General features: G+C 41.3%; 3 protein-coding genes across 4 annotated transcripts in view; 1 reads left to right on the forward strand and 2 right to left on the reverse strand.

Annotated features, from left to right (window-relative positions):
* LOC140574060 (all-trans-retinol 13,14-reductase-like) overlaps window positions 1–8,203 on the reverse strand; it is a 12,098-nt gene extending 3,895 nt beyond the window's left edge. Inside the window, exons 1-7 of the mRNA XM_072693758.1 lie at window positions 8,035–8,203; window positions 6,611–6,793; window positions 3,068–3,309; window positions 2,301–2,496; window positions 1,992–2,189; window positions 1,211–1,330; window positions 886–1,024 (exon numbers count right to left, since the gene is read on the reverse strand). Coding sequence (XP_072549859.1) covers window positions 886–1,024; window positions 1,211–1,330; window positions 1,992–2,189; window positions 2,301–2,496; window positions 3,068–3,309; window positions 6,611–6,793; window positions 8,035–8,203 — 1,247 coding nt within the window. The remainder of the gene's footprint in view (window positions 1–885; window positions 1,025–1,210; window positions 1,331–1,991; window positions 2,190–2,300; window positions 2,497–3,067; window positions 3,310–6,610; window positions 6,794–8,034) is intronic.
* rpl27 (ribosomal protein L27) overlaps window positions 1–27,500 on the forward strand; it is a 404,812-nt gene that overhangs the window by 291,860 nt on the left and 85,452 nt on the right. The window lies entirely within an intron of this gene.
* Window positions 8,655–27,500, reverse strand: part of mpp2a (MAGUK p55 scaffold protein 2a) — a 24,695-nt gene continuing 5,849 nt past the window's right edge. The window contains exons 3-13 of the mRNA XM_072693665.1: window positions 26,721–26,821; window positions 25,052–25,204; window positions 24,545–24,700; window positions 23,567–23,794; window positions 21,525–21,656; window positions 20,662–20,764; window positions 19,188–19,256; window positions 18,081–18,242; window positions 16,630–16,832; window positions 14,614–14,742; window positions 8,655–13,757 (exon numbers count right to left, since the gene is read on the reverse strand). Coding sequence (XP_072549766.1) covers window positions 13,581–13,757; window positions 14,614–14,742; window positions 16,630–16,832; window positions 18,081–18,242; window positions 19,188–19,256; window positions 20,662–20,764; window positions 21,525–21,656; window positions 23,567–23,794; window positions 24,545–24,700; window positions 25,052–25,204; window positions 26,721–26,821 — 1,613 coding nt within the window. The 3' untranslated portion in view covers window positions 8,655–13,580. The remainder of the gene's footprint in view (window positions 13,758–14,613; window positions 14,743–16,629; window positions 16,833–18,080; window positions 18,243–19,187; window positions 19,257–20,661; window positions 20,765–21,524; window positions 21,657–23,566; window positions 23,795–24,544; window positions 24,701–25,051; window positions 25,205–26,720; window positions 26,822–27,500) is intronic.

A 27,500-nucleotide genomic window follows, 5' to 3' on the forward strand; every position in this document is an offset into this window, starting at 1 on the left:
AAAGGGCCCATATCCAAAATGTACAGTTATTACTTAATCTGAATTTTATGTTAATTAATAATGCAATAATAATCAATAAATATGGACTTATTGTGTTCAGTGTTATATTTCAAGGGTCCATATCCTATATGAACTATTATTTAATGTGGATTTTATGTTAATTAGTAATGCAATAACAACAAAATAAATTTTAAAACATTTTAAAAATGGGTTTAATGTGTTCAGTGTTATATTTAAAGGGCCCATATGCAAAATTAACTTTTATTATTTAATCTGGATTTTATGTTAATTATTAAAATAAAAACGGGCTTAATGTGTTCAGTGTTATATTTAAAGGGAACATATCCAAATTTTACTATTATTATTTAATCTAAATTTTATGTAAATTAATAATGCAATAGTAATTAATAAAATTGGCTTATTGTGTTCAGTGTTATATTTAAAGGGCCCATATCCAAAATTACATTTTATTATTTAATCTGGATTTTATGTTAATTATTAAAATAAAAATGGGCTTGATGTGTTCAGTGTTATATTTAAAGGGAACATATCCAAAATTAAGTATTATTATCTAATCTGAATTTTATGTTAATTAATAATGCAATAACAATCAATAAAAATTGGCTTATTGTGTTCAGTGTTATATTTAAAGGGCCCATATCCAAAATTAAGTATTATTATCTAATCTGTATTTTATGCTAATTAATAATGCAATTATAATCAATAAAATGGGCTTTATAGTGCTCAGTGACTTTATGACAATCATTAAAACATTCAAAGTTATTAAAGCTGAATTTTGTCAGACTATAAAAAATGATATGTTTAGATTAAATGTTTAATATTAAAAATGTCATGTTTTGGAGATGTTCTGAAGCCTTCTCTCACAGCTGGTCTAAGTCGTTGTGCTTGTACATCCAGAAGTTGGTGGAAACGATGCCAAGTTCTTCTTTACTTCCATCCAGACCCACAAAGACCAGGAAGGAGCCCATCCCGTGCCGAACCAAACCCAGCCAAGACTGGATCTCTGCAGATCAACACTTTCAGATTACAGTGGATAACGAAGAACCTGGGGTTCTACTGCTTAGCATTTAAAACAGTTCTACAAATGAAAGAAAAGGTGAAGCAATAATTATTATTAATAAGCGCTGAAATCCTGGACATTAAAAATAAGCAGCTGTTATCAGACGTGCCCTCATATCTGAACTCTCACCTGACTTGGTTTGAATCTCTTTGGGCAAAAACTTCTGGAAAGTGTTGAAGATGCCTGCGTCGGAGATGACCACTGGAGCCAGCACCTCCAGTTCCTCCTGACCCTTCCTCACAGTCACACCTGTCAGGGGTTACGAGTCAAAGGGGTCAGGGGTCACCATGTATAGCGACAAAAACACACTATATACTATACTATATGGACAAAAGTATTGGGACACCTGCTTGTTTATTGTTTATCCTGCTTTTGTTGAAGTAACTGTCTCTACTGTCCAGAGAAGAAGGCTTCCTACTAGACAAAGAGCAAAGCATTGCTGTAGGGATTTGATTGCATTCAGCCACAAGAGCTTTAGTGAATTGGATGGAGCACCACCATCCATCATTCCAGAGAACACAGTTCCTCCACTGCTCCACAGCTTAATGCTGCTGGGGGGCTTCCCCCTCTACTAGCCCACGCCTGCATTATTAGGCAACATGATGCCAATAGGTTCATGTTTACTATCCGCTCCAGAGAGTCCTAATCTATTGGCAGTACTTCTCTACAGGGACTAGACCAGCTGTATATGTGTGTGTATGTGCATTTGCACATCTGTGTCAGCAGCAATGGGTGCAACTTAAAGCAGCTGAATGCATTCATTAGTGTAAGGGGTGTCCATAAATATTTGGACATATAGTGCATGTTGTCAGTTTAGTGCGCAGCAGGGTTAGTATAGCATATAGCGACATTGGTGTTGCGACTCATTCACAACCTTAGTGACATCAAAGGACTACTGAGGATCACTCACCATATGCACTGCCCTTTTCATTGACCAGGACGCGCTGGACCGGAGCTCGAACCAGAACAGCGCCCCCTGCCTTCCGGATGACTGGGATGATGTGGAAGGCGAACTCGCTCGCCCCTCCTCGAGGGTAATACGCCCCTCGCTTATAGTGGTGCAGGAGAAGGGCATTAATGAGGAAGCTGGAGTCTCTAGGGGGCGCACCTGAGTAAGACACACACACACACACACACACACACACACACACATACGTTAATGCAAGCACGTCCCTGCTGACGCACTGCTGAGGAAGCTGTTGGATAGGGATGCTTTAACCATAGAAGAAGTAGGAGGACAGGGCCATCAGGTCTTTATTCCGGGTCAGTTTGGACATCATGTGAGAGTGGCTGGAGGAGGCAAGGCTGAACACTCGGGAGATCCGATCCAGCAGCTTCATCCTTATCAGACCCCTCACCAGCCACAGCGGCATCATCTTCAGACCCGCCAGCAGAGGAGTGTGTCGAGCAGCTTCCTGTGGACACACACATAAATGTGTACAGGTGTGCTGTATACGCTGATGAGCCAGAACATTAAGCCTATACAATATGCTGGTGGTCAACTGTGTACCACCAAAACAGCTCCCTCCACAAGACCTCTGAGGATGTCCTGTAGTAACTGTGGACCTTCCAGCACTGCTGTCAGTTGCGAGGTCCTACAGGTACATGGTGCACATGTACCCATCCGTCCAGATGGTCCACCTTCTTCAATCATGGCATGGGCAAAGCATGGGAATTCTGAATGGTCTGCAGCTACACAAACCCATATGCAGCTGCATTGTGTGCTTGACCCCTCTTTGGACCACCACCAGTAGGTACACATCACAGATGACCAGGATCTCTTCACAAGACCTGCCTTTTAGGAGATCTATGGGTGGTCTTAATGTTTTGGCTCATATCACAATATATGTGTATGGGTGCCAGTATATACTGTATGTGTGTAGGTATATATACAGGGCTACGTACAATCACTCTCACACAAGAACCTTGTATCTCACACACACACACACACACACACACACACACACACACAGTGCTGTGCTGTACCTTCATCAGGCTCATCAGCTGGTCCACAGCGTGTGTGTCGTTGGGGAACTGTCTCCTCAGGCTGTCTCTCATCTCCTGTTTTCCGGAGTGGATGTGGAAGGCCCTGCGCTCCGAGCCCCGACCCAACAGAACCGTGTCGAACTGCTGCTCCAGCTGGACAAACTGCAACTGGCCCTCAGTGACCTGCTCCAGGGCCACACGCAGCAGGCTGTTCTCGTGGAGCTGACCCACATAGTGGATACCTGAGGTCCAGTGAGGAGGAGTACAAAACATCAGACAATCAGCAATTATTAATGCCTGTAGTCATGACAACCATTTAATTAAAGATTTTTTTTATATTATAACATTTGTGTGTTTTTATGAAATAATAATAATTAATCAAGGAGCTGTTTTTGCTACTGCGCCTTTAAGACTGATGTAAATGGCCTCTGTTCTGATTGGCTGCCCTGTACTGCATCCATGTTCAGACCGTAAGCCTCAGCAAAATAAAATCATCTAACCCTACTGTCAATTCAGCCAGCACCTGTAGCCAGCCTAAATACAATGTCCAAAAGTTTGTGGACACCCCTGTTTGTTGTAAATATAGTGTATCACAGTGCCTTGAAGCGGGCCTGATATGGGTGCCGGTGATGTTGCAATGGACAACTTAATTTTTAAACCCAGTATTGTAATAGTATGTATTGTAATTATTAATATTATAATACATATTATATTGCTATTGTTATACATACAGATCTCTCTCTCTCTCTCTCTCTCTATATATATATATATATATATATATATATATATATATACAGTGAGTCCAAGAAGTATTTGATCCCTTGCTGATTATCTTCGTTGGCCCACTAATAAAGACATGATCATTCTATACTTTTAATGGTAGATGTATTCTTACATGGAGAGACAGAATATTAAAAAGAAAATCCAGAAAATAAATCTAAGGAATATATATTAATTGATTTGTATTTCATGGAGTGAAATAAGTATTTGATCCCTTAGTATTCATTAGCAGTTCTGGCTTTTACAGACCAGTTAGACACTCCCAATCAACTTGTTACCTGACCTGAAGCCACCTGTTCTCACTAATCACTTGTGTGAAAAACACCTGTCCACAGAATCAGACAGATCACACAGATTTCAAGTCTCCAACATGGGTAAAACCAAAGAGCTGTCACAGGACCTCAGAGTCAGAATTGTTGACCTTCACAAAGCTGGAATGGGCTACAAAAAGATTAGTAAGGTGTTGGATGTGAAAGTAACAACTATTGGTGCAATTATCAGAAAGTTTAAAGAGTATAACATGACAATCAACAGACCTCGGCCCGGTGCTCCAAAGAAGATTTCGCCTCGTGGGGTGGCAATGATGCTGAGAACAGTCAGAAATCGTCCTGCAACCACTCGGCAGGAGTTAGCAAATGACCTGAAGGCAGCTGGGACCACAGTTTGCAAGGAAACAATTGGCAACACTTTGCGCAACAATGGATTCACATCCTGCAGTGCCCGAAAGGTACCCCTGCTGAAGAGAGCACATGTGGAGGCGCGCCTCAAGTATGCCAATGATCATTTGAAAGATGAACCAAGTTATTGGGAGAAGGTTTTGTGGTCAGACGAGACCAAAATTGAACTTTTTGGCCTCAACTCCACCCGCCATGTGTGGAGGAAGAAAAATGCTGCCTATGACCCCAAGAACACTGTGCCCACCGTCAAGCATGGAGGTGGAAGCATAATGTTTTGGGGGTGTTTCTCTGCCAAGGGTACAGGGCTACTTCACCGCATCACTGGGAAGATGGATGGAGCCATGTACCGCACAATCCTGAGGGACAACCTCCTCCCCTCTGCCAGGGATCTGAAAATGGGCCGTGGTTGGGTCTTCCAACATGATAACGACCCTAAACATACAGCAAAGGCAACAAAGGATTGGCTCAAGAAAAATCACATTAAGGTCATGGAGTGGCCCAGCCAGTCGCCAGACCTCAATCCGATCGAAAATCTATGGAGGGAGCTGAAGGTCAGAGTTGCCAAGCGACAGCCCACCAACCTTCATGATTTAGAGAGGATCTGCAAAGAAGAGTGGGCCAAAATTCCCCCTGGTGTGTGTGCTAAACTTGTGGTTAACTACAACAAACGTCTCACCGCTGTGCTTGCAAACAAAGGCTTTGCCACTAAGTATTGAGTGTGTTTGGCAAGAGGGATCAAATACTTATTTTCCTCATTGAAATACAAATTAATTAAAATATATTCTTTAAAATTATATTCTGGATTTTTGTCTTGATATTCTGTCTCTCCATGTTAGAATATATCTACCATTAAAAGTGCAGAAGGATAGTGTCTTTATTAGTGGGCAAACAAAGAAAATCAGCAAGGGATCAAATACTTCTTGGACTCACTGTATATATTTGTATGTATAACAATAGCAATATAATAATATTATAATATGCATATATTATAATATAATATTAATTAATAATACAAATAAAGAATAATAATATTAATTAACACTTTATTTATTTAATATAACAAAATAATACATTAGATATACATAAAATGTATTATTTTGTCAAATTAAATAAATAAAGTGATAAAAGGGATGGGTTCTAGCAACCTTATCTGTCCTGCTTCTGGACAGTCTCTCCATGCAGCATGTGACCCAGGACTGGACATTCCCCGTAGCCGTCCAGCACCGTTTCAGTTCACAGGGAATCAGGAATAGATCTTAACTGGCTTTAATAAGTGTACGTAAGAAATCTACCGGCCGATATAATCTCCTTCATCTAATCTAATCTTGTCATAAAATGCATGTGTAATGATGCCCTTATGTAGATAGCCTTCATTTACATTTACAGCGTTTATCTGAGGCTCTTGTCCAAGTCAAGTCAAATCAAGTTTATCTGTATAGCTTTTTATAACTGGTGTCGTCACAAAGCAGCTTTACACAATCAGTAATCAGTAAAAGACAAGAAATCAACAACATAAGAAGACCCCCAGTTAGCAGCCAAGGACCACCGTGGCAAGGAGTAACTCCCTCAGAGCTGGAGGAAGAAACATTGGGAGATACCAAGACTCACAAGGGGGACCCGACCCGTTCTCCTCTGATCAGAACTATTTATTAATTATTGATATATAAATTACTGAAGTCACCAAACCATCTAAAATGTTGAACTGCTCAGGTGTGCAACATATTCATAATCATAATATAATAATCGTGGTTTAGTATAACTTAGTATATTAGTCATGGCAGTGATGGTCAGAGGAATGATGGGTAAGAGTGGTGATATTAATAGTGGCAGATAGTTAGGAGTCCATTAAGAGTCCATTAACATGGTCATTAGACAGGTAGCAGTGGCAGGAGGGTGTGCAGCTGGTCTGACACGGGTGGTGGGGAGCCTGGTGGTCTGACTGGTGGGTGGCAGACCTCGGAGTTAGGGGTCTGACCCCAGAACTCAAGAAGAATTGGTGTAGAGTGGTGTACATTTCCAGGCAGGGAATCGAACCCTAGTCTGTCGCCCACTATGCTACACCAACAGCTCTGCTGTGAACCCTTACCCACGTCAAACTCGAAGCCTTGGTTTTGGAAGGTGTGGCAGCATCCTCCAGCCTGGTCATGCTGCTCCAGAACCAGCACCTTCTTCCCGGCTTTGGCCAGAACAGCAGCCACCGACAGACCTCCAATACCACTGCCGATCACCACGGCGTCCAGATCTGTAGGGATGCGGTCTCTACGGAAACCTGCAACATTCAGAACGTCAGACGGAGCAAAGCTGGACCTGCTCAGTGCTGGATTCAGTGCATGGAGAAATCTCTCATATTCATATTTTGATTTGTTTACTTTGGTTATTTCTAATTTTTTAAAATATACACAAATGTGATTGGAGGAGCTGTCTACAGGGAATCGAGTGCTATGTTAAACTGATTTGACTGAATTGTGTAAATCATTTGTGAACAAATGAACTTACTTTCTTACTTTTGGCCATAACTGTTGATGTAATTACTCAAATTACACATTTATGAAAAAGTTCATTCCAAGTGTTTTATATTTGATACATTTTTGACTTTTTAAGTTTCTGTGAACATGAAATAATTCATTGTGCTAAATTATTACATGTAAACAATAAGAATAATATATAATAAATTAAGTGAAAAATAATTAATTACATAAATAAGAAAATAATATCAGATGTTATACTGCCCCCTGGTGGATTACCTATGAGCTGCATGCACCAGAAAAATACAGAAATTTGTAAGTTTGAATTTTCTTGAGTACATTTTAAAGGCAGTTGGGGTGTAAGGGGTTAAACAGTGTTGTGTTCTTTATGGTTTTAGTTTGTTTAAATTAAAGTTTAGTTAGTTTCAGGTCAAATTCCGGATGTATCAACTATGATACAAAATAAAAGTCCTGTGTGCAAAAAGTTATTTAATTTCTTATTTTTTAATATTAATATTACTATAATATATTATTATAAAAGTCAAATAAACACTCCAGTTTTAAAGAATTTGCATTGTCAGGCAATAATAGACAATAAATTCAATTATTTCACAGTAAAAGGTATATTTCTTATTTTTAATTATTATTTTCGTAAAAAAACAACAACAACACATGCTAAGCTTAATATTAGGCACTAATATTACTGGTACTAATGTTATGGCAAATTTTCTACACTTCTACATGATTAGCCATAACATTAAAACTACCTAATACAGCATAGGTCTCCCTTGCGCCGTCAAAACAAGCTCAAGGCATGAGCTACGTAAGAGATATCTGGACACCTTTAGACATTAGCAGCAGATGTTCTGACCCAGTCATTGTCTAGAACCTCACAGCTTGGTTCTTCTCAAAGTGTCTCAGATTACACTTGTCCAAAACTTTCCTGCTTCAGCACCCTCAGCACCTCCCTCACCTTCAAGATATGTGGATTTAGACCCCTTTAGACAGGAGCCACTGGAAGCAGGTCATGGCAGTGCACTCTTACCTTTCTTCAGGACCTCATCTCTCTGCTTTTGGTCGGTCACCAACGGAGCTGGAGGCCTCACACACTCCTCAGAGAACACACTGTCCTTCCACAGTGACCTCCTGAGAACAATCAGAGCAGATCCCAGAACCAGCACGCAGCAGAACACACACACCACCAGCGGCCACATTCTCCACAGGCCTGAGGGGTCGACCAGGGCAGACTGCGAAGCCTCTGCGGTCACGTCTACTGGCGAGAAGGTACAGCTTCAGAAATAGGGTTTAAACAGGAAGAACCAGAAGGTGCTGCATATCTAGTGGTCAATGTTCACCATGATAAAGCGACAGCTGGTTAAAGGAACCGTCCCTGGCCTTTTTTTTCTCCCAGGTCAGTCTAAAGCATAGCTCTGGCTCTATAAAGCCCAGATGATGCACTCTAATGAATTAGTCCCAGCCTGCTTATACTGTTTAAGCCTGAACCGAAGCAGAGGCTGAAAATGAGGCTTTTCTTTCACACCATTGTGTTCAAAATCCAAATTCTGCAGCCGAGCGCGTCATCAATTAGGCCTACCCTCATAATTTCCCTCATATGATCTGATACGTGACCAGAACCCTGAGAGAAACCACCATTAGACACATAACGAGCTTCGCTACGGAGCTTTATTTGAGAAAATGTACAGAAAACGGCCTTTTTTTGACCAAACACTGATACTGCAAGCAGAGCAGGACGACAGTGATCATGTCTAATCTATACAGGTATTATACATTATGTAGAAAAAGTCAGATATCAATCATAATAATAATAATAAATAAATAAAAAGATCCAGTGTGCTTTAGTCAAATACCTCGACAATGTTTATACGCCCTTAATAACGTAGTAGCTGCCAGTACTCATGCTTCCACAGCTGTGGCATGAACGACTGTTTGTCAGTATGGGGATCAGCGTTACTGTAGGGCTGTCACGATCGATCAGTCAGACTCAGCTACCGCATTGACATTTACACCAATCAGCCATAACATTAGTACCACCTAGTACTGCCTAGTATTGAGTATTGGGCCCTCCTCGTGCCATCAAAATAGCTGCGCAAGGCCTCTGAAGGTGTCCTGTGATATCTGGACACCTTCAGATGTTACGTTAGCAGAAGATCCTTCAAGTCCTGTGAGTTGTGAGGTGGGCGGGGCCTCCATGAGCTTCAATTAATGAGCCTTGGGTGCCCATGACCCTGTCACTGGTTCACAGGGTGTCCTTCCTTGGAGCGCTTTTTTGGTAGGTACTGACCACTGCATACCAGGAACACCCCACAAGACCTGATGCCTGATGTTCTGGAGATGTTCTGATGACCCAGTCTGACTCGTCTAGAACATCACAGTCTGGTTCTTGTCAAAGTGTCTCAGATTCTTACGCTTGTCCATTTTTCCTGCTTCACCACCTTCAACACCTTTAAGAACCGACTGGACCCAGATCATCAGTGTTACTCATGTCACCTGGCAGTGGTTTTAATGTTATGGCTGATCAGTGTACACATTCTATTTAAAGGACCCATATCTATAATTAAATTTTTAATGTATGAACCACAAACAAAACCTCTACGCTAACTAAACATTAGATTTTCACATTACTATACTGTAAAGACGGATATACACGACATGTCCAAATGTTTGTGGACACCCCTTCTAATGAATGCATTCAGGTACCTTAAGTTGCACCCACTGCTGACACAGAAGATTGGTTTCAGAAGAAACAGTGAAACAGTAGGTGTCCCAATACTTTTGTCCAATCATTTTTGCAGCCTGTTTTCTATACATGTACTGTATGATCTGATATATGGTGAAAAATAATTGTCCGTTTTTAAAGATATGGGTCCTTTACAGGTGATGTATTTTGGGATATTTGAGATGTATTGTATGATAGTGTTCAGTTCAATTATTTTTAATAAATAAATAAATAAAAAAACGTAATTACTCCACTAATCACAATAAAAGAATCAGTAGACCGGTAGCTGCCTGTGACCGTCCGGTGTGGAGTATTGCTGGAATGTCATGTCTAGCATCAAACCAAGCACATAGTGATGAAGCTCAGCTATATGAAGACGCTTCTAGGCGGAGAAATGAGGATTTTACTCCACAGGGAGACATGCAGCGAGCAGAAACTTCACAAACAGCATCTCAACAGGAACATCTCTAATGCCATGCTCATGTCCACGGGTTGTAAGTCCACAGATGTTCAACAGTGAGTCCAGATGACCATACATTCACACTGATGCACAGCAAGCTGCTATTTACAACGCCCTCGGTCTGAAGACTAGACACAACGAGTCTATTTAACCCTTTAAAGTCCGCCGTCTCATTAAAGCCCGTCGCTGCGTCATCGGTAATAGTGTATAAATAATAAGGATAATAGATGTGAAGGGCTCCGATTGGCTCAGCTGTCTAATGAGCCACTTGGTCGCAAGTTCGAATCCCGAGCCATGCCGCTTTGCCATCAGCAGCCGGAGTCGGAGAGAGCACAATCAGCCAGGTGGGTAGATGGCGCTCTCTCTCACCTTGAAACAGTCTGTTAGCTGGTGGGGTGGAGCTGGGGATCCGGTAGGGCTGGCGGCTGGCCAGCAATGCCGTGTCGGCAGCAGTTAGAAAAGAGGTGGTGGCTGACTTCGCATGTATCGGAGGTCTTTAGCCTCTTTGTGTCGGGAGCATTGCTACGAACATGTGGGTTAATAGTATCAAATCATTTAATAAATGAGATCTAATGAATCAAATCAAAATAATAAAAAGAAATAATAATGAATCACATAAATAATATAGAAAATAAAGAATGTGATTTTTAAAATACTTTTCAAAATAAAAGTGTTATTTCATTTCTTGGTCAGTACAGATTTTCTGGCAGTCATCTGATATTCCAGGCTTTAAAGAGTTAACCTATCACCATCGCTTCTGTGAACTTATTGAATATCTACACGTCATCGATGAGGTTAAAATACAGGCTGAGCTGCACTGGCTGATCAGTAAAATCAATAATCAATAATGCTGTTCTGTGAGGAACAGTCAATCAATCAGTTCTTATTGCCGTAGATGAAGGGGGTTCTGCTGTATTACGGAGTAATTACGCATGTAATTACCATTCTCAGTACACACTGTAATTAGTCTGTAATTACTCTGGAGCTGGATTGGTTCTACCTGAGAAGGTGCTATCATTTAGACTAGCTTCACATCCAGTATGAATCTGCAGTGTACTGTACTTTACACTCTAACGCTGACAAAAAGTGTGGAGTGATTTTGATCCAGTGTGAATCAGCAGTTGTTGTTTTTTTGACAGTAATAACTGCAGGATGATTTTAATCCAGTATGAATCTGCAGTGTGGTTTTCACAGTCTAATAGTAACAATTGTGGTGTCATTTTAATCCAGTATGAATCTGCAGTGTGTAGTATTTTATAGTCGTAACGCAATATGGCGTGAATACAGTGCAATTATTTAAATCCAGTATGAATCAGCCATTTATAATCTTCAGTCTGACTGTAATAACTATAGTGTGATTTGAATCCAGTATGAATCTGCAGTGTGTAGTTTTCACAGTCTGACAGTAACAACTGAGGTGTAATTTGAATCCAGTATGAATCTGCAGTGTAGTTTTCACAGTCTGACAGTAACAACTGAGGTGTAATTTGAATCCAGTATGAATCTGAAATCTTTAGTTTTCACAATCTGACAGTAATAACTGAAGAGTTCATTGTAATCCAGTATGAATCTGCAGTGTGTAGTTTTGTATAGTTTGACATTAATAACTGGAGTGATTTGAATCCAGTATGAATCTGAAATCTCATTAGTTTTCACAGTCTAATAGTAATAGCAGAAGGCTGATTTTAATTCCAGTATGAATTTGAAATCTGATTAGTTTTCACAGTCTGACTTTTTAATCCAGTATGAATCTGCAGTGTAGTTTTCACAGTCTAATAGTAACAATTGTGGTGTAATTCGAATCCAGTATGAATCTGCAGTGTGTAGTATTTTATAGTTGTGATGCAATATGGCGTGAATACAGTGGAATAATTTAAATCCAGTATGAATCTTTAGTCTGACTGTAATAACTATAGTGTGATCTGAATCCAGTATGAATCTGCAGTGTGTAGTTTTATATAGTTTGACATTAATAACTGAGTGATTTGAATTCAGTATGAATCTGAAATCTGATTAGTTTTCACAGCCTAATAATATTAACAGAAGGCTGATTTTAATTCCAGTATGAATCTGAAATGTGTGTAGTTTTGTATAGTTTGGCAGTAATTACTGGAGTGATTTTAATCCAGTATGAATCTGCAGTGTAGTTTTAAAAGTCTCATAGTAACAACAGAAGGTTGGTTTTAATTCCAGTATAAATCTGAAGTGTGTGTAGTTTTGTATAGTTTAATAATATAACTTAAGATTTAATTGTAATCCAGTATGAATCTGCAGTGTAGTTTTAACAGTCTAATAGTAATAACAGAAGGCTGGTTTTAATCCAGTATGAATCTGAAATCGGATTAATTTTCAGTCTAATAGTAATAACAGAAGGTTGAGGTTTGAGAAGGTTTAATCCAGTATGAATCTGAAGTGTGTGTAGTATTTTATAGTTTGATAATATAACTGAAGATTTAATTGTAATCCAGTATGAATCTGCAGTGTAGTTTTAACAGTCTAATAGTAATAACAGAAGGCTGGTTTTAATCCAGTATGAATCTAAAATCTGATTAATTTTCACAGTCTAATATTAATAACAGAAGGTTGATTTTAATCCAGTATGAATCTAAAATCTGACAGTATCAACTGAAGATTTCATTGTAATCCGGTATAAATCTGAAGTGTGTGTAGTTTGTATAGCTTGAATCCAGTATGAATCTGCAGTGTGTAGTATTTTATAGTCTGACGTGATTTGGCACAAATACAGTGGAATAATTTAAATCCAGTATGAATCTGTCATTTATAATCCTCTGACTGTGATAACTACAGTGTGATCTGAATCCAGTATGAATCTGCAGTGTAGTTTTCACAGTCTGACAGCAGTCATTGTGAAGTGATTTTAGGAAATTCAGGCACATACCTTCTCCCAAACCACTCAGCCAAATTTCATCTACACCACCTACACCACCTGTTCCACAGCACCATCAGCTCTGGCAAAACTAATTCAGCTCTAATAGCAGATCATTAAAGTCAAAGTTATTAAATACAAATATTAAATAACTGAATCTGTGGGCAGAACAAAGCCAAAGCCTGCAACACTCAGGATGTTTTTGGTCGGGTCTCCAATTTCAAAACCTACCTGAAACAAAACTCAGGTGTGTGTGTGTGTGTGTGTGTGTGTGTGTGTGTACTGTAAACAGTATAACAGCGGTTTATGTTCTGACATTTTGTTGCTCAGCAACGGTGTAGCTCAGACAGTAAGAATGAGCAGTGAATGATAAGGAAAAGCAGAAACTACACTCATACCTACTTTCACACTCTCACACACACTCACACACACTCACACACACTCACACACACTCTCACAGCACCAAAACCCTCTTTTTGAACTTGTGAATCTGAAAGATGGTATTGTCTAAAACACCCAGGTGACCGGAACCCACTGCTGCGCGCCGCTGAGTTTCTTCATGGAGGCCTTCAGGCTGCTGTACGTCCCGTCCAGGTTATCGTTCACGATGGTGAGATCAAAGTAGTGTCCATACGTGCTCTTAATCCGGCCGCTCTCATCTATTATCCTCTTCAACTCCGCATCCTGCAGACGACAGATTACAGTGGCTTTGGGTAATCCTTTATGGGAGGGTAGCATTTTGCATGTGTGTGTAAAAACCTCCCCAGAGCAGAAGCGACTGTAGAGCCTGTACACATAAAAATGTCAGGACACATCTATATACAGTACTGTGAGAAAGCTTCTCCATCATTAGAACATCTCCAAAGTTCTCCTCATGGAGTCTAGTGTTATTTAAATCAGGGCTTAATGATGGTAAATCAGGTGAGCTGCTGCTGCTGCTGCTGCTGATGGAGTTGAACACATCCTCCACGCTGTGCTGGCTGGACTGGGGGGCGTCCAGGAGAACCCTGGAGGAACCGAGCTCTGTTCTTCAGACTAGCTCACCGACAAGATCTCACTACTTTCTTTCTTCAGAATGAGAAGCTCTTGTTTCTCTTTTTACTGGATTCATCTTCACCTGCTTTATCTAATCTGATGAGATCTGGAGCTTCTGTAGGAATATATTACTTTAACTGTACTGCACCTAAAAAGATCACTTTGCTCAGGGGTTGGTGTTTGCATATTTTGAGGCTGAGTGGGAATTACTGGCCACTAGTGGAAAGAGTGGGTACTGCAGAGTTAATAGGCAATGTGACTTTTCTAGTATATATACATGACACATAAACACAGACACTTTCAAAAGAATCAGCAGCAAGTTGAACAAGTTAACGCACAGGGTTTTAAGGGTTAAACGTCTCTGAGACATTCTGGAGCTACAGCTGAGCTATGGCTGAAATTAGAGCCTGCGCTCGCTGGGAAGACTTTACTAGTCAGTCTCTCTTTCACATGTTTCATATGGCCATAGGTGAACACTGTCCCACCTGTGGGCGGAGTCTCTTACCGTTAGCTGCTTGGTGACCACTCCTGCCTCGATGCCTGACCTGTTCATGGCCTTAAGCACCTCAAACTCAGGGGCTTCGATGAACACCACATAAGGCAAAAACTCGGACGTCCTAAGAACCTTCAGGGCCTAAAACAGAGCATCAGCCATTAAGAAGCAACAAACACCATAACAGAACCAGTAACGCCCCCTATGCTTCCTATAGTGTAACTGCAATTTGTCAGAATGGACATTTCTACCATATGAACATTACAGAGCATAAATCTCTCCATCCGGAAAGTGTGAGTCTGATCCTGATTGGATGAGAAGTATAAACAGACACCATTCTGACTCCCTATTGGTTTATAAGAGATCATCACACCTGCACACGTCCCGTCACTCTCCAGCAGCTCACAGCAGACGTCTGTAGTCTAGTATGAAGACTGTGTCCGTAGCAGAGACTCAAGAGAGCTGCAGTGAAACGTCCCGACTGAGCCCCACATTTACACTCCAATAAAGCTTATTGATCACACGCGTCTGAAGTCTGACTTTCTACAGCTTTACTAAACTTCTAGACAACGACTCCTCATATTTTCCTCCATGAAGCTCATGTTGATGCTCAGTAGAGCACAGAGACGCTCCTTTAATAGAGCTGATATTACTGAAATGCTTCATTTTCAATGGGCAGATCTGCAGCTGAAACAGGAGCCTAGTGCAGCCCAACATTTTAAACATCAACATTTTAATAGATCATTCTCCTCATTATGACTTTTAGAGAAATGGGTTTTTTTTTGGGGGGGGGGGGTAGAGCACTATAGACCCCTGTGGCGCGGCCTAAGCTTTCAGCCTTTGTTTTCCTTCCATTACTTTTACTTTTCTACTTGAAGTCGTTCTGAAACCAGTACTTTTACACTTTTACTGGAGTAAAAAGCTTCAGTTGATACTTCAGCTTCTATAGAAGTCTTTTAAAACCTAGTATCTCCACTCACTTCTACCTGAGGAATGAGTGTTAATACTTTTGACACCTTTGTATATGCATGTTTTGATATTAATATGGTGCTGAACCCAGTGTAAAATCAGGACACAGTGCCCCCTGCTGGTGACAAACTGTGTCTAACTCTAAAACACACTGAAGTGAATTCTGAGGTTTTACAACTTTTGTCACAAAATAAACTTTAGTTACATATTTAGTTTTTAATCCACAGATTCAGTGAATCAGTTCATGTTCATTTACGGTCATGTGTGTTTGATTCAGTGTATCAGTTCATGTTCATTTACGGTCATGTGTGTTTGATTCAGTGAATCAGTTCATGTTCATTTACGGTCATGTGTATTTGATTTAGTGAATCAGTTCGTGTTCATTTACGGTCATGTGTGTTTGATTCAGTGAATCGGTTCATGTTCATTTACGGTCACGTGTGTTTGATTCAGTGAATCAGTTCATGTTCATTTACGGTCATGTGTGTTTGGTTCAGTGAATCAGTTCATGTTCACTTACAGTCATGTGTGTTTGATTCAGTGAATCAGTTCATGTTCATTTACGATCATGTGTGTTTGGTTCAGTTAATCAGTTCATGTTCATTTACGGTCATGTGTGTTTGGTTCAGTGAATCAGTTCATGTTCACTTACAGTCATGTGTGTTTGGTTCAGTGAATCAGTTCATGTTCATTTACGGTCATGTGTGTTTGGTTCAGTGAATCAGTTCATGTTCACTTACAGTCATGTGTGTTTGGTTCAGTGAATCAGTTCATGTTCATTTACGGTCATGTGTGTTTGGTTCAGTGAATCAGTTCATGTTCATTTACGGTCATGTGTGTTTGATTCAGTTGTTATCAGTTGTCATAAGGACTTAAGGACAAAGGACAAAATGTTTTAACATTTATTTAAGTCATTTGTTTAAAGGACCTGTATATGATATCGTAATGGCCACCATACATCGTTATTATCGGTTATTAAATATCTACATCTGTGCACTTTGTCAATCAACGCTGTCAACTTTGTCCACTAATCTCTGCGGCCCTACAGGACGCTCTTACCTGTGGGTTGACGTCCAGGATGCAGACGCGCCCCGCCTCCACAACCTCATGGATGGAGTCTATCTTAGTGCCGTAGAGATTCCCATCGTACTCCCCGTGCTCCAGGTAGCGTCCTGCTTTAATGTCCGCCTCCATCTTGCTCCTGGACGTAAAGGCATACATCATACTCTCCCTCTCGCCTGCTTTGGGCTTCCTGGAGGTGTCTGAGACAGGAGAAGGTCAGAGGTTAATTAACATGAAATAAACCCAAATAAACAGAAAGTCAGTGAGAGTTTATACCTGTAATTAACTCTATATAACATTAGAATAAACCCAGATACACATAAAGTCAGTGGTCAGTGAGAGTGTCTACCTGTAATTAACTCTATATAACATTAGAATAAACCCAGATACACATAAAGTCAGTGGTCATTGAGAGTGTCTACCTGTAATTAACTCTATATAACATTAGAATAAACCCTAATAAACATAAAGTCAGTGGTCAGTGAGAGTGTCTACCTGTAATTAACTCTATATAACATTAGAATAAACCCTAATAAACATAAAGTCAGTGGTCAGTGAGAGTGTCTACCTGTAATTAACTCTATATAACATTAGAATAAACCCTAATAAACATAAAGTCAGTGGTCAGTGAGAGTGTCTACCTGTAATTAACTCTATATAACATTAGAATAAACCCACATAAACATAAAGTCAGTGGTCAGTGAGAGTGTCTACCTGTAATAAACTCTATATAACATTAGAATAAACCCAAATAAACATAAAGTCAGTGGTCAGTGAGAGTGTCTACCTGTAATTAACTCTATAAAACATTAGAATAAACCCACATAAACATAAAGTCAGTGGTCAGTGAGAGTGTCTACCTGTAATTAACTCTATATAACATTAGAATAAACCCAAATAAACATAAAGTCAGTGGTCAGTGAGAGTGTCTACCTGTAATTAACTCTATATAACATTAGAATAAACCCTAATAAACATAAAGTCAGTGGTCAGTGAGAGTTTATACCTGTAATTAACTCTATATAACATTAGAATAAACCCAAATAAACATAAAGTCAGTGGTCAGAATGTGCTGTTGGTCAGTGAAGTTATCGGAATGTTGGTTGGAAGAACAAGTTTGGGTGCTGATCCACCAGCAGCTCACATGATTTCCTTTAATGAGGGACTGATTAGATAAAGGAGGGGTTGAATGGGGATACTGGACTTCCCCCAGAAGAGCACTGGGAATGACTGGAACAACAGTCTCACAGAGTGCAAGACGCTCCAGGCTTTTCCACAGCGCTGGATGTCAATATTAGTAACAAGATTAGTCATTATGCATGCGCTGTTTGGGACAAAATAAGAAACCACAGATAATAAATAGCGGCACTGTGAGTGTGAGTGAGTGTGTATGAGTGTGTGTGGGGAAGTGTGTGTGTAGAGATGGTAGGTGAGGTGTTTATACTCACAGGGAATAGTGGTGCCGTAGTGGTGTGGATCAGACACCAGCATTTTGTTCTTTAAGCTGCGTCGGCCCACTCCCTGAGCTCCAATCAGAACCAGCGTTTTCCTCCGGAACGGCGGGACCCGCGCCACCTCCTCATAGATCAGCAGCTCATGTCTGTCAAACTCTGAATAAAAGAAGGGAGCCGCACTGAATCCTCCAGCCTCGCGAACAGATCCAGCAGAACCAAAACAGAGCTGTAGAACAGGTCGATACCAAACCCCCTAAACTGTTACATCACAGTCTTGACCCCAACATTTACATAAACCCCGCCCACTAATGTGGCGGCGGCTTCAGGATACTGGAGAGCAGGTCATCACCTCCAGACTCTAACTGCTAGTTATGGGAATATGGGTTGCTACAAGAACCAGGCCTCACATCGAAGTGAAAGAAGGGAGGTAATCCGAGCTAGGCTAAAAGCTAACGCTAGCCGATGCTAGCTTTTACCAGCTCTTTTCTTCTTCGCTCGCTCCCTTCAAAACTAACTGGACTCCCTCAGCTGAACCAGACTGGAGCTGAACTCACACCAGCTTGTATTTTTTACTGGTAAGACTCCAGAAAGACAAACCCGAGCGAGTGTGGTGGCAAGGCTAAAAGCTAACTGGCTACAATCTTTACAGCTTGCTGACTGTACATCACACTGAGAGGACACCGAGAGAGGACAGCGGCTCTGTCCGGTAAGACTGGAGAATATCACACACACAACACCCCCAACACTAGTGAGGGCCAACACGCCCCCAACACACTGGCGACGTCACCAGGCAACCAACCACCGTGTCTGGAGGGAAGCGCCATCTAGCCATGCGCCGCACTAGAGTGATGTGGGGGATAGCGCCATCTACCCACCCTAGAGAGAGCAAGGCCAATTGCATTCTCTCGGGGCCTCAGCTGGCGATGGCTAGCAGCATGACCGGGATTTGAACCAGCAACAGTGACAGTGCCTTGGTCCACTGGACCACCCGGGGCCAATAATTGTGGTACATTTTAAATGATGATGTTTGATCGGCCTTTGTTTTATTGGCTCTTACAAGTATTTGCACACTGCTCATATGAAAAGAATGTGAGATCAAACCTGCATTTCTGGTGGTCAAATACATCACTTTCTTCTTCTTCTTTCCTCCAATTCCGCTGCACAAGGTTCCTGGAAAACATCAGCACCTCTATTTACTCTGCTTGACTCTCGGATCTTGAGAAAATAAACTCTGAACATTTATTTTGACCCTCTGAGGACCCCCACAACGATCATGCCTTAAACAACTCTTCTGAGTCTTCCTTAATTACCTCTGACTCACAGTTCAGTGAAAGAAGCACAGGAATGATGGGGAAAGTTGCTGTGTATAATGTAGTGTATAATGTAGTGCGTAGTATGGTGTATAGTACTATATATATTATGTAGTGTGTATAATGTAGTGTACATGGTGTAGAAGTACACTGGTGTATATGGTGTATAGAGTATATAGTTTATAGAGTGTATAGTGTATATAGTGTGTGTAGTGAAGTGTATATGGTGTATAGAGTATATAGTTTATAGAGTGTATAGTGTATATAGTGTGTGTACTGAAGTGTATATGGTGTATAGTGTATATAGTGTGGTTAAGGTAATGTATAGTGTAGAGTATATAGTGTGTATAGTGTAGTTTATAAAGCATGTAGTGTACATGGTGTATAGTGTATATAATGTGTATAAGGTAATGTGTAGTGTATTATATATGATGTATAGTGTATATAGTGTATAGAGTATATAGTGTGTATAATGTAGTTAATATAGAATAGAGTATATAGTGTGTATAATGTAGTTTATATAGGGTAGAGTATATAGTGTATATGATGCAGTGTATATGGTGTATAGCGTATATAGTGTTTAGTGTATAGTGTGTATTATGTAGTGTGTATGATGTATAGTGTATATAGTGTATAGAGCATATAGTGTAGTGTATATAGTGTTTAGTATATAGTGTGTATAGTGTAGTGTGTATAGTGTAGTGTATATAGTTTATAGAGTATATAGTGTGTATAGTGTAGTGTATATAGTGCAGAGTATATAGTGTGTATAGTGTAGTGTATATAGTATATAGAGTATATAGTGTGTATAGTGTACTGTATATAGTTTATAGAGTATATAGTGCGTATAGTGCAGAGTATATAGTGTGTATAGTGTAGTGTATATAGTTTATAGAGTATATAGTGTGTATAGTGTAGTGTATATAGTTTATAGAGTATATAGTGTGTATAGTGTAGTGTATATAGTTTATAGAGTATATAGTGTGTATAGTGTAGTGTATATAGTTTATAGAGTATATAGTGTGTATAGTGTAGTGTATATAGTGTATAGAGTATATAGTGTAGTGTATATAGTGTATAGAGTATATAGTGTGTATAGTGTAGTGTATATAGTGTATAGAGTATATAGTGTGTATAGTGTAGTGTATATAGTGTATAGAGTATATAGTGTGTATAGTGTAGTGTATATAGTGTATAGAGTATATAGTGTGTATAGTGTAGTGTATATAGTGTGTATAATGTGAAGTATATGGCCTCAGTGTTACCTGCTGGTGGGAGCTCTACGTCCCTTTTAACAAAAGCCTTCCTCTTTTCTTCCAGGAGCTGGCTGGGGATGAGTCCAGCACTCCCTCCCTCCACACGCTGAGCCTGCAGGAACACACACACACACACACACAGTCATCAGTCACTGTCTTTTGATTTAAAATTGTGCTGCTGAACTGACACATATGTAACACAGAGGTCTGATCAGCAGCAGGACCCATAAAGCCTATCATCGTGTATCAGATTTCTGAGGGCCGTCTGTCAGCTCTGCAGAGCTCAGGGTTTTAACTGATTTCACACACCTGATTTAAGTCACCAGCTAATTACTTCACCCTGATCAGGAGTTTAACTGGGTGTGTCGGAGCAGCAGACATCACAGACCAGGAGCAGCCAATGTCTAGTGAGGAGAACTGCAACTATGCAATGCCTTCTGAGGTGGTCAGACACTAGAGGGCACTCTGGAGAGACCAAAATCCAATGTTTTTTAGATTTTGTGTAAAATTGGAATTTATATGGACAGAAAAAAAGACTGGATCCCTCAGTACAGAACACAGAACTCCAATTATAGAACGTTCTGACAGGGTCTGATGTGCCTTTAGCATCAGGCAGTCTGTTTTTGGATGTAAAGGATGGAACGGGACGTGGCTAAGCTCCCCTAAACTGGCCCAGTCAGCACAGTTCTGATCTACTCTAAACACCCAATAAACCAGGTAACGACGAACCGCTAAAGGTGTGTATGAGCAGGTAAATTACTGACAACCGTTCTGGACTTAAAGATCTGCAGAATTTTAACTGGACACCCCTGGACTGGAGGCTGAAATGCCTTGCTGCTTGTGAGCTTGGCTACTCGTTTGCCTGACTGTACCTGCCACCAGTTGACGTCCTCCTGGTTGACGATCTGCAAGATGTCTCCGGTACAGAACTGAAGCCCCGCCTCCTTACAAGGAACCAGGTTATCATTGGCTGGGTCGTAATCAAAATGGCACTTCACAAAGACCTGCAGGAGGAGATTACCATCAGAAACCACCAGAAACCATCAGAAACCACCAGAAACCATCAGAAACCACCAGGTACCATCAGAAACATGAGACCATACATCAGACACTGTCAACCAACCACTTTCAGTTCCCTAAAAAACGGCGTCTAAAAACGAGCTCCATGAATTCGAAGAACCTTGAAATAGTAATATGCAGTGTGTAGTGTATATAGTGTTTAGAGTACATAGTGTGTATAATGTAGTGTATATAGTGTATAGTGTGTAAAGTACATAGTGTGTACTATGTAGTGTATATGGTGTATAGTGCATATAGTGTGTGTTATGTATTTTATATGGTGCATAGTGTATAGAGTGTATAATGTGTATAAGGCAATGTATAGTGTAGAGTATACAGTGTGTATAATGTAGTGTATATAGTGTATAGAGTACATAGTGTCTATTATGTAGTGTATATAGTGTATAGTGTGTAGAGTGTATAGAGTATATAGTGTGTATAATGTAGTGTATATGGTGTAAAGAATGTATAATGTGTATAAGGTAATGTATAGTGTAGAGTATATAGTGTGTATAATGTAGTGTATATGGTGTGTATAATGTAGTGTATATGGTGTATAGTGTATAGAGTGTATAAGGTAATGTATAGTGTAGAGTATACAGTGTGTATAATGTAGTGTATATGGTGTGTATTATGTAGTGTATATGGTGTATAGTGTATAGAGTGTATAAGGTAATGTATAGTGTAGAGTATACAGTGTGTATAATGTAGTGTATATGGTGTGTATTATGTAGTGTATATGGTGTATAGTGTATAGAGTGTATAAGGTAATGTATAGTGTAGAGTATACAGTGTGTATAATGTAGTGTATATAGTGTATAGAGTACATAATGTGTATTATGTAGTGCATATGGTGTGTATTATGTATTGTTTATGGTGTATAGAGTGTATAAGGTAATGTATAGTGTAGTGTTTATGGTGTGTATAATGTGTATAGAGTACATAGTGTCTATTATGTAGTGTATATAGCGTATAGTGTGTAGAGTGTATAGAGTTTATAGTGTGTATAATGTAGTGTATATGGTGTATAGTGTATATAGTGTGTATTATGTATTGTATATGGTGTATGGTGTCAGAAGATGTTAGAAGGTGATTAGGGGAGTGTGTGTGTGTGTGTGTGTGTGTGTGTGTAGTAGGAGTAGTAGTAGTCCTCTTCCTGGCTGTCAGTGATGAAGCTCCAGTCTCTCTCCAGGCTGTGAGGGAATGCTCTCAGTGACGTGGTCGTGTCCGCAGGGCCTAATCCGTGACGCAGTTCTACCTCCCTCAACCCACCCGCCCACCAGCACATACAGCCCAGCAATGCTGGGAGCGCTCCGTCACCATGGAAACCAAGAGCGGTGGAAGTATGTGGATGAGAAAGCAGCAGGGAGTGGGCAGCGGTCTGCATGCTACGAGCACCATCGTAACATTGTACGCTTCTCATCCCTGTATACCCTGTCCGTCTCGTCCCTGTACGCCCTGTCCGTCTCATCCCCGTACGCCCTGTCCGTCTCGTCCCCGTACACCCCGCCCGTCTCGTCCCCGTACGCCCTGTCCGTCTCGTCCCTGTATACCCTGTCCGTCTCGTCCCTGTACGCCCTGTCCGTCTCATCCCCGTACGCCCTGTCCGTCTCGTCCCCGTACACCCCGCCCGTCTCGTCCCCGTACGCCCTGTCCGTCTCGTCCCCGTACGCCCTGTCTGTCTCGTCGTACGTGACTACTGAGGTATACTGAAGTACCTAGGGTTTAGGGGGTTAAGCTGGTTGACCAGCATGACAGAGCTTGTCGACCAGCATGACAAAGATGGTTGAGCAGTATGACCAGCATGACCGAGGTGGTCAACCAGCACGTACGACCAAGGTAAAGGGCGTGTTACCTGTCTGGGTGGTTGGGGCTCCTGGTAGCTGGGGAGGATTTTGAGCACCACGCTGCCACTGGCCTCCTGCAGCATCTCCTGCAGAACCCGCGGGTCGTCTCCCACGTCTTTACCGTTTGCTTCCTTTATAATGTCTCCCACATGCAGGAGACCCTGCTGGTCAATCATTCCTCCATGAAGAATCCGCGCAATCACCAGCTCTCCATTCTCCACCCGAAATGTAACACCCTGCAGAAAACCACACACACACTGAGCTCCCAGAGATACACTATATCATGTAGTAGTTAATAAAGAACTAATAACAACATTCATTGTGGATACTGAATAATTCATAGTGAATGTTAATAATTCATAGTGGATTCTGAAAAAATCATAGTGGATACTGAAAACATTATAGTGGATTCTGAATAATTCATAGTGAATGTTAAATAATTCATAGTGGATTCTGAAAAATTCATAGTGGATACTGAATAATTTATAGTGGATTCTGAAAAAGTTATAGTGGATACTAAATAATTCATGGTGGATTTTGAATGATTCATAGTGAATGTTAATAATTCATAGGGGATTTTGAATGATTCATAGTAGATACTGAATAATTCATTGTAGATACTGAATAATTCATAGTGAATGTTAATAATTCATAGTGGATTCTGAAAAAATCATAGTGGATACTAAATCATTTGTAGTGGATTCTGAAAAAACATAGTGGATACTGAAAAAATTATAGTGGATACTGAATAATTCATGGTGGATTCTGAAAAATTCTTAGTGGATACTGAATAATTCATGGTGGATTCTGAAAAATTCTTAGTGGATACTGAATAATTCATGGTGGATTCTGAAAAATTCTTAGTGGATACTGAATAATTCATAGGGGATTTTGAATGAATGATAGTGGATACTGAATAATTATAAACCTGTAAAGTGAACAGAAAAAACTGGGTGTTTTTCTACAGTATATTCCAGATGTCCTACCAGGTGTTCTCCGGCCACTTTGCGAATGCCCACCATGCGTACAGCGTCGGCGGGGACAGGTGGGAGAATGACAGCTGGCTCCATGAAGGCCCGCGGGCTGGGGGGCGGAGTCTCACATGTCTGAGATGCCACAGAGTCATGGGTCTCCAGGAGAGACTGTGAATCACATCACACCCAAACACACACAGTCAAAGCTGGCGTAGCAACACAGTCATGAAAGCTCATACCTCACCAGTTAGCATGGTGCTAACTGCTGGCCTAAATCGAGGGTGTGGAGGTGTGTGTTCAGTAATCTCTAACAGGTTTCATTACAAGGTTTCCGACACTGAATGACTCACTGTTATCTAGAACATGGACAAATACACAGCTTTACAGTACTATGATGAAGTATCTATAACAGGGATTACGTTACCCATTGAACTTCCAGTCTTCTGTTTCAGAGTGTGTGTGTGTGAGTGTGTGTGAGTGCTGAGGGGAAAGCAGCTGTGTGAGATGATGCTACGATACCTGGAAGTGTGGCTGGTTGAGGATGTTCGAAAGCTCAGCAGCTGTGTTGCTGCGGTGTGTGAACGGACTCAGCTCTCGCAGGATGTCCTGAACCAGCTCCACATTATTGTCTCTGACCGCCTCGAGCCGAGGCTCCTCTGGACTCTCTGCACTCTGGCAGACAGAAAAAAACAGTCCACAGCTGGGGTGAGTGTTTACTAAAGCACAGATCCCACTGACCTAACACTCTCCACTATCCCCATCATTCTCCACCAAACACCAGCATTCTCCACCAAACACCATCATTCTCCACCAAACACCATCACTCTCCACTATCCCCATCATTCTCCACCAAACACCATCACTCTCCACTATCCCCATCATTCTCCACCAAACACCACAATTCTCCACCAAACACCATCATTCTCCACCAAACACCATCACTCTCCACTATCCCCATCATTCTCCACCAAACACCATCACTCTCCACTATCCCCATCATTCTCCACCAAACACCACAATTCTCCACCAAACACCATCATTCTCCACCAAACACCACAATTCTCCACCAAACACCATCACTCTCCACTATCCCCATCATTCTCCACCAAACACCATCATTTCCACCAAACACCAACATTCTCGTCCAAACACCATCATTCCTCAACAACATTCTCCACCAAACACCAACATTCACCTTCAAACACCAACATTCTCCACCAAACACCCTCAATCTCCTTCAAACACTAACATTCTCCTCCAAACACCATAATTCTCCTCCAAACACCACCATTATCCTCCAAACACCATCATTCCCCTCCAAACACCAAGGTTCTCCACCAAACACCATCATTCCTTCTCCAAACACCAACATTCCTCAACAACATTCTCTACCAAACACCATCATTCCTCCTCCAAACACCAACATTCCTCAACAACATTCTCCACCAAACACCATCATTCTCCTCCAAACACCACCATACACCCACTAAACACCAACATTCTTCTCCAAACACCATCATTCCCTCCAAACACCAACATTCTCCTCCAAACACCATCATTCTCCACCAAACACCATCATTCTCCTCCAAACACCAAAATTCTCCACCAAACACCATAATTTCCCACCAAACACCAACATTCTACTCCAAACACCAACATTCTCCACCAAACACCATCATACTCAACTTAATATCATCATTTTCCACCAAACACCATCATTCTCCACCAAACACCATCATACTCAACTAAATACATCATTCTCCTCCAAACACCAACATACTCCACCAAACACCACCATTCTCCACCAAACACCAACATACTCCACCAAACACCACCATTCTCCACCAAACACCAACATACTCCACCAAACACCATCATTCCTCCTCCAAACACCATCATTCCTCCTCCAAACACCAACATTCTCCACCAAACACCAACATACTCCACCAAACACCACCATTCTCCACCAAACACCAACATACTCCACCAAACACCAACATTCTCCACCAAACACCAACATACTCCACCAAACACCAACATACTCCACCAAACACCATCATTCTCCACCTAACCTTTCTCTTTAAGGTCTTTAATGTTTAATAGATTTTGTACTTCTGGAGAGAAGCTCACATCTACAGTCCTGTCCAGCATCCAGCTGTGTGTTTCGTGTGTGTTAAAGGAACCTCACCACTGGGCTTTCCATGATGCCCTTGAGGAAGATGAGGTCCAGGTCATTGGCGGTTGTGGAACTGGCGCTATCGCTCAGAGTGTCCAGAACCTGCGACGCAGCTACAAAAACACAAAGACAGACAGAAGAACTCAGGAGCGGTCATGTGCACGTCCCTGCGGCCTTAACAACGTCCAGCATTAACAACATAGCGAATTACCACACACACACACACACACACACACACACACACACACACATACTCTCACTTTATCGAACAACTCTCCGTCTGTGTTCAGTGACGTGTGGAAGTCCCCCACTCACATTAACGCAGATGGGGGAAACCGTTCCCCTCTAAAGGGCTTAATTAGTCGGACTGTTGGGGGGGTGGGGGCATTTCAGCGACTGCAGCCCCCCGGCGCTACGGACGCTGCTCGTGACCTCAGAACAGCTATTAACAGAGAGGCAGGAGGAGAACATCGATTCGTGTGTGCTGCTCTGACGCTACACCCACGTAATCCATTAACGAGGGAAAACAGGGGCTTTTCAGCTTTAACGTGCGACGCTGGCGAGAGCTGGCGAGAGCTGGCGAGAGCTGGCGAGAGCTGGTGAGAGCTGGCGTTTTCTCTGATGTGAACTTACACACATATACATGTTTTATTATTATTTATTAACCAAAACAGTCAGAATTCATTTTTACACGACGTCTGGATCAACTCTGAGCAGCAAACTGAACCACCCCCTCCACATCTTCAGCATCTTCCACCAGCGGAACCCCAGCTTTGAGGTCAGCTGGTACGG

The sequence above is a fragment of the Salminus brasiliensis genome, chromosome 12 (genome assembly GCF_030463535.1).
Source record: "Salminus brasiliensis chromosome 12, fSalBra1.hap2, whole genome shotgun sequence".
In the NCBI taxonomy this organism is placed as follows: Eukaryota; Metazoa; Chordata; class Actinopteri; order Characiformes; family Bryconidae; genus Salminus; species Salminus brasiliensis.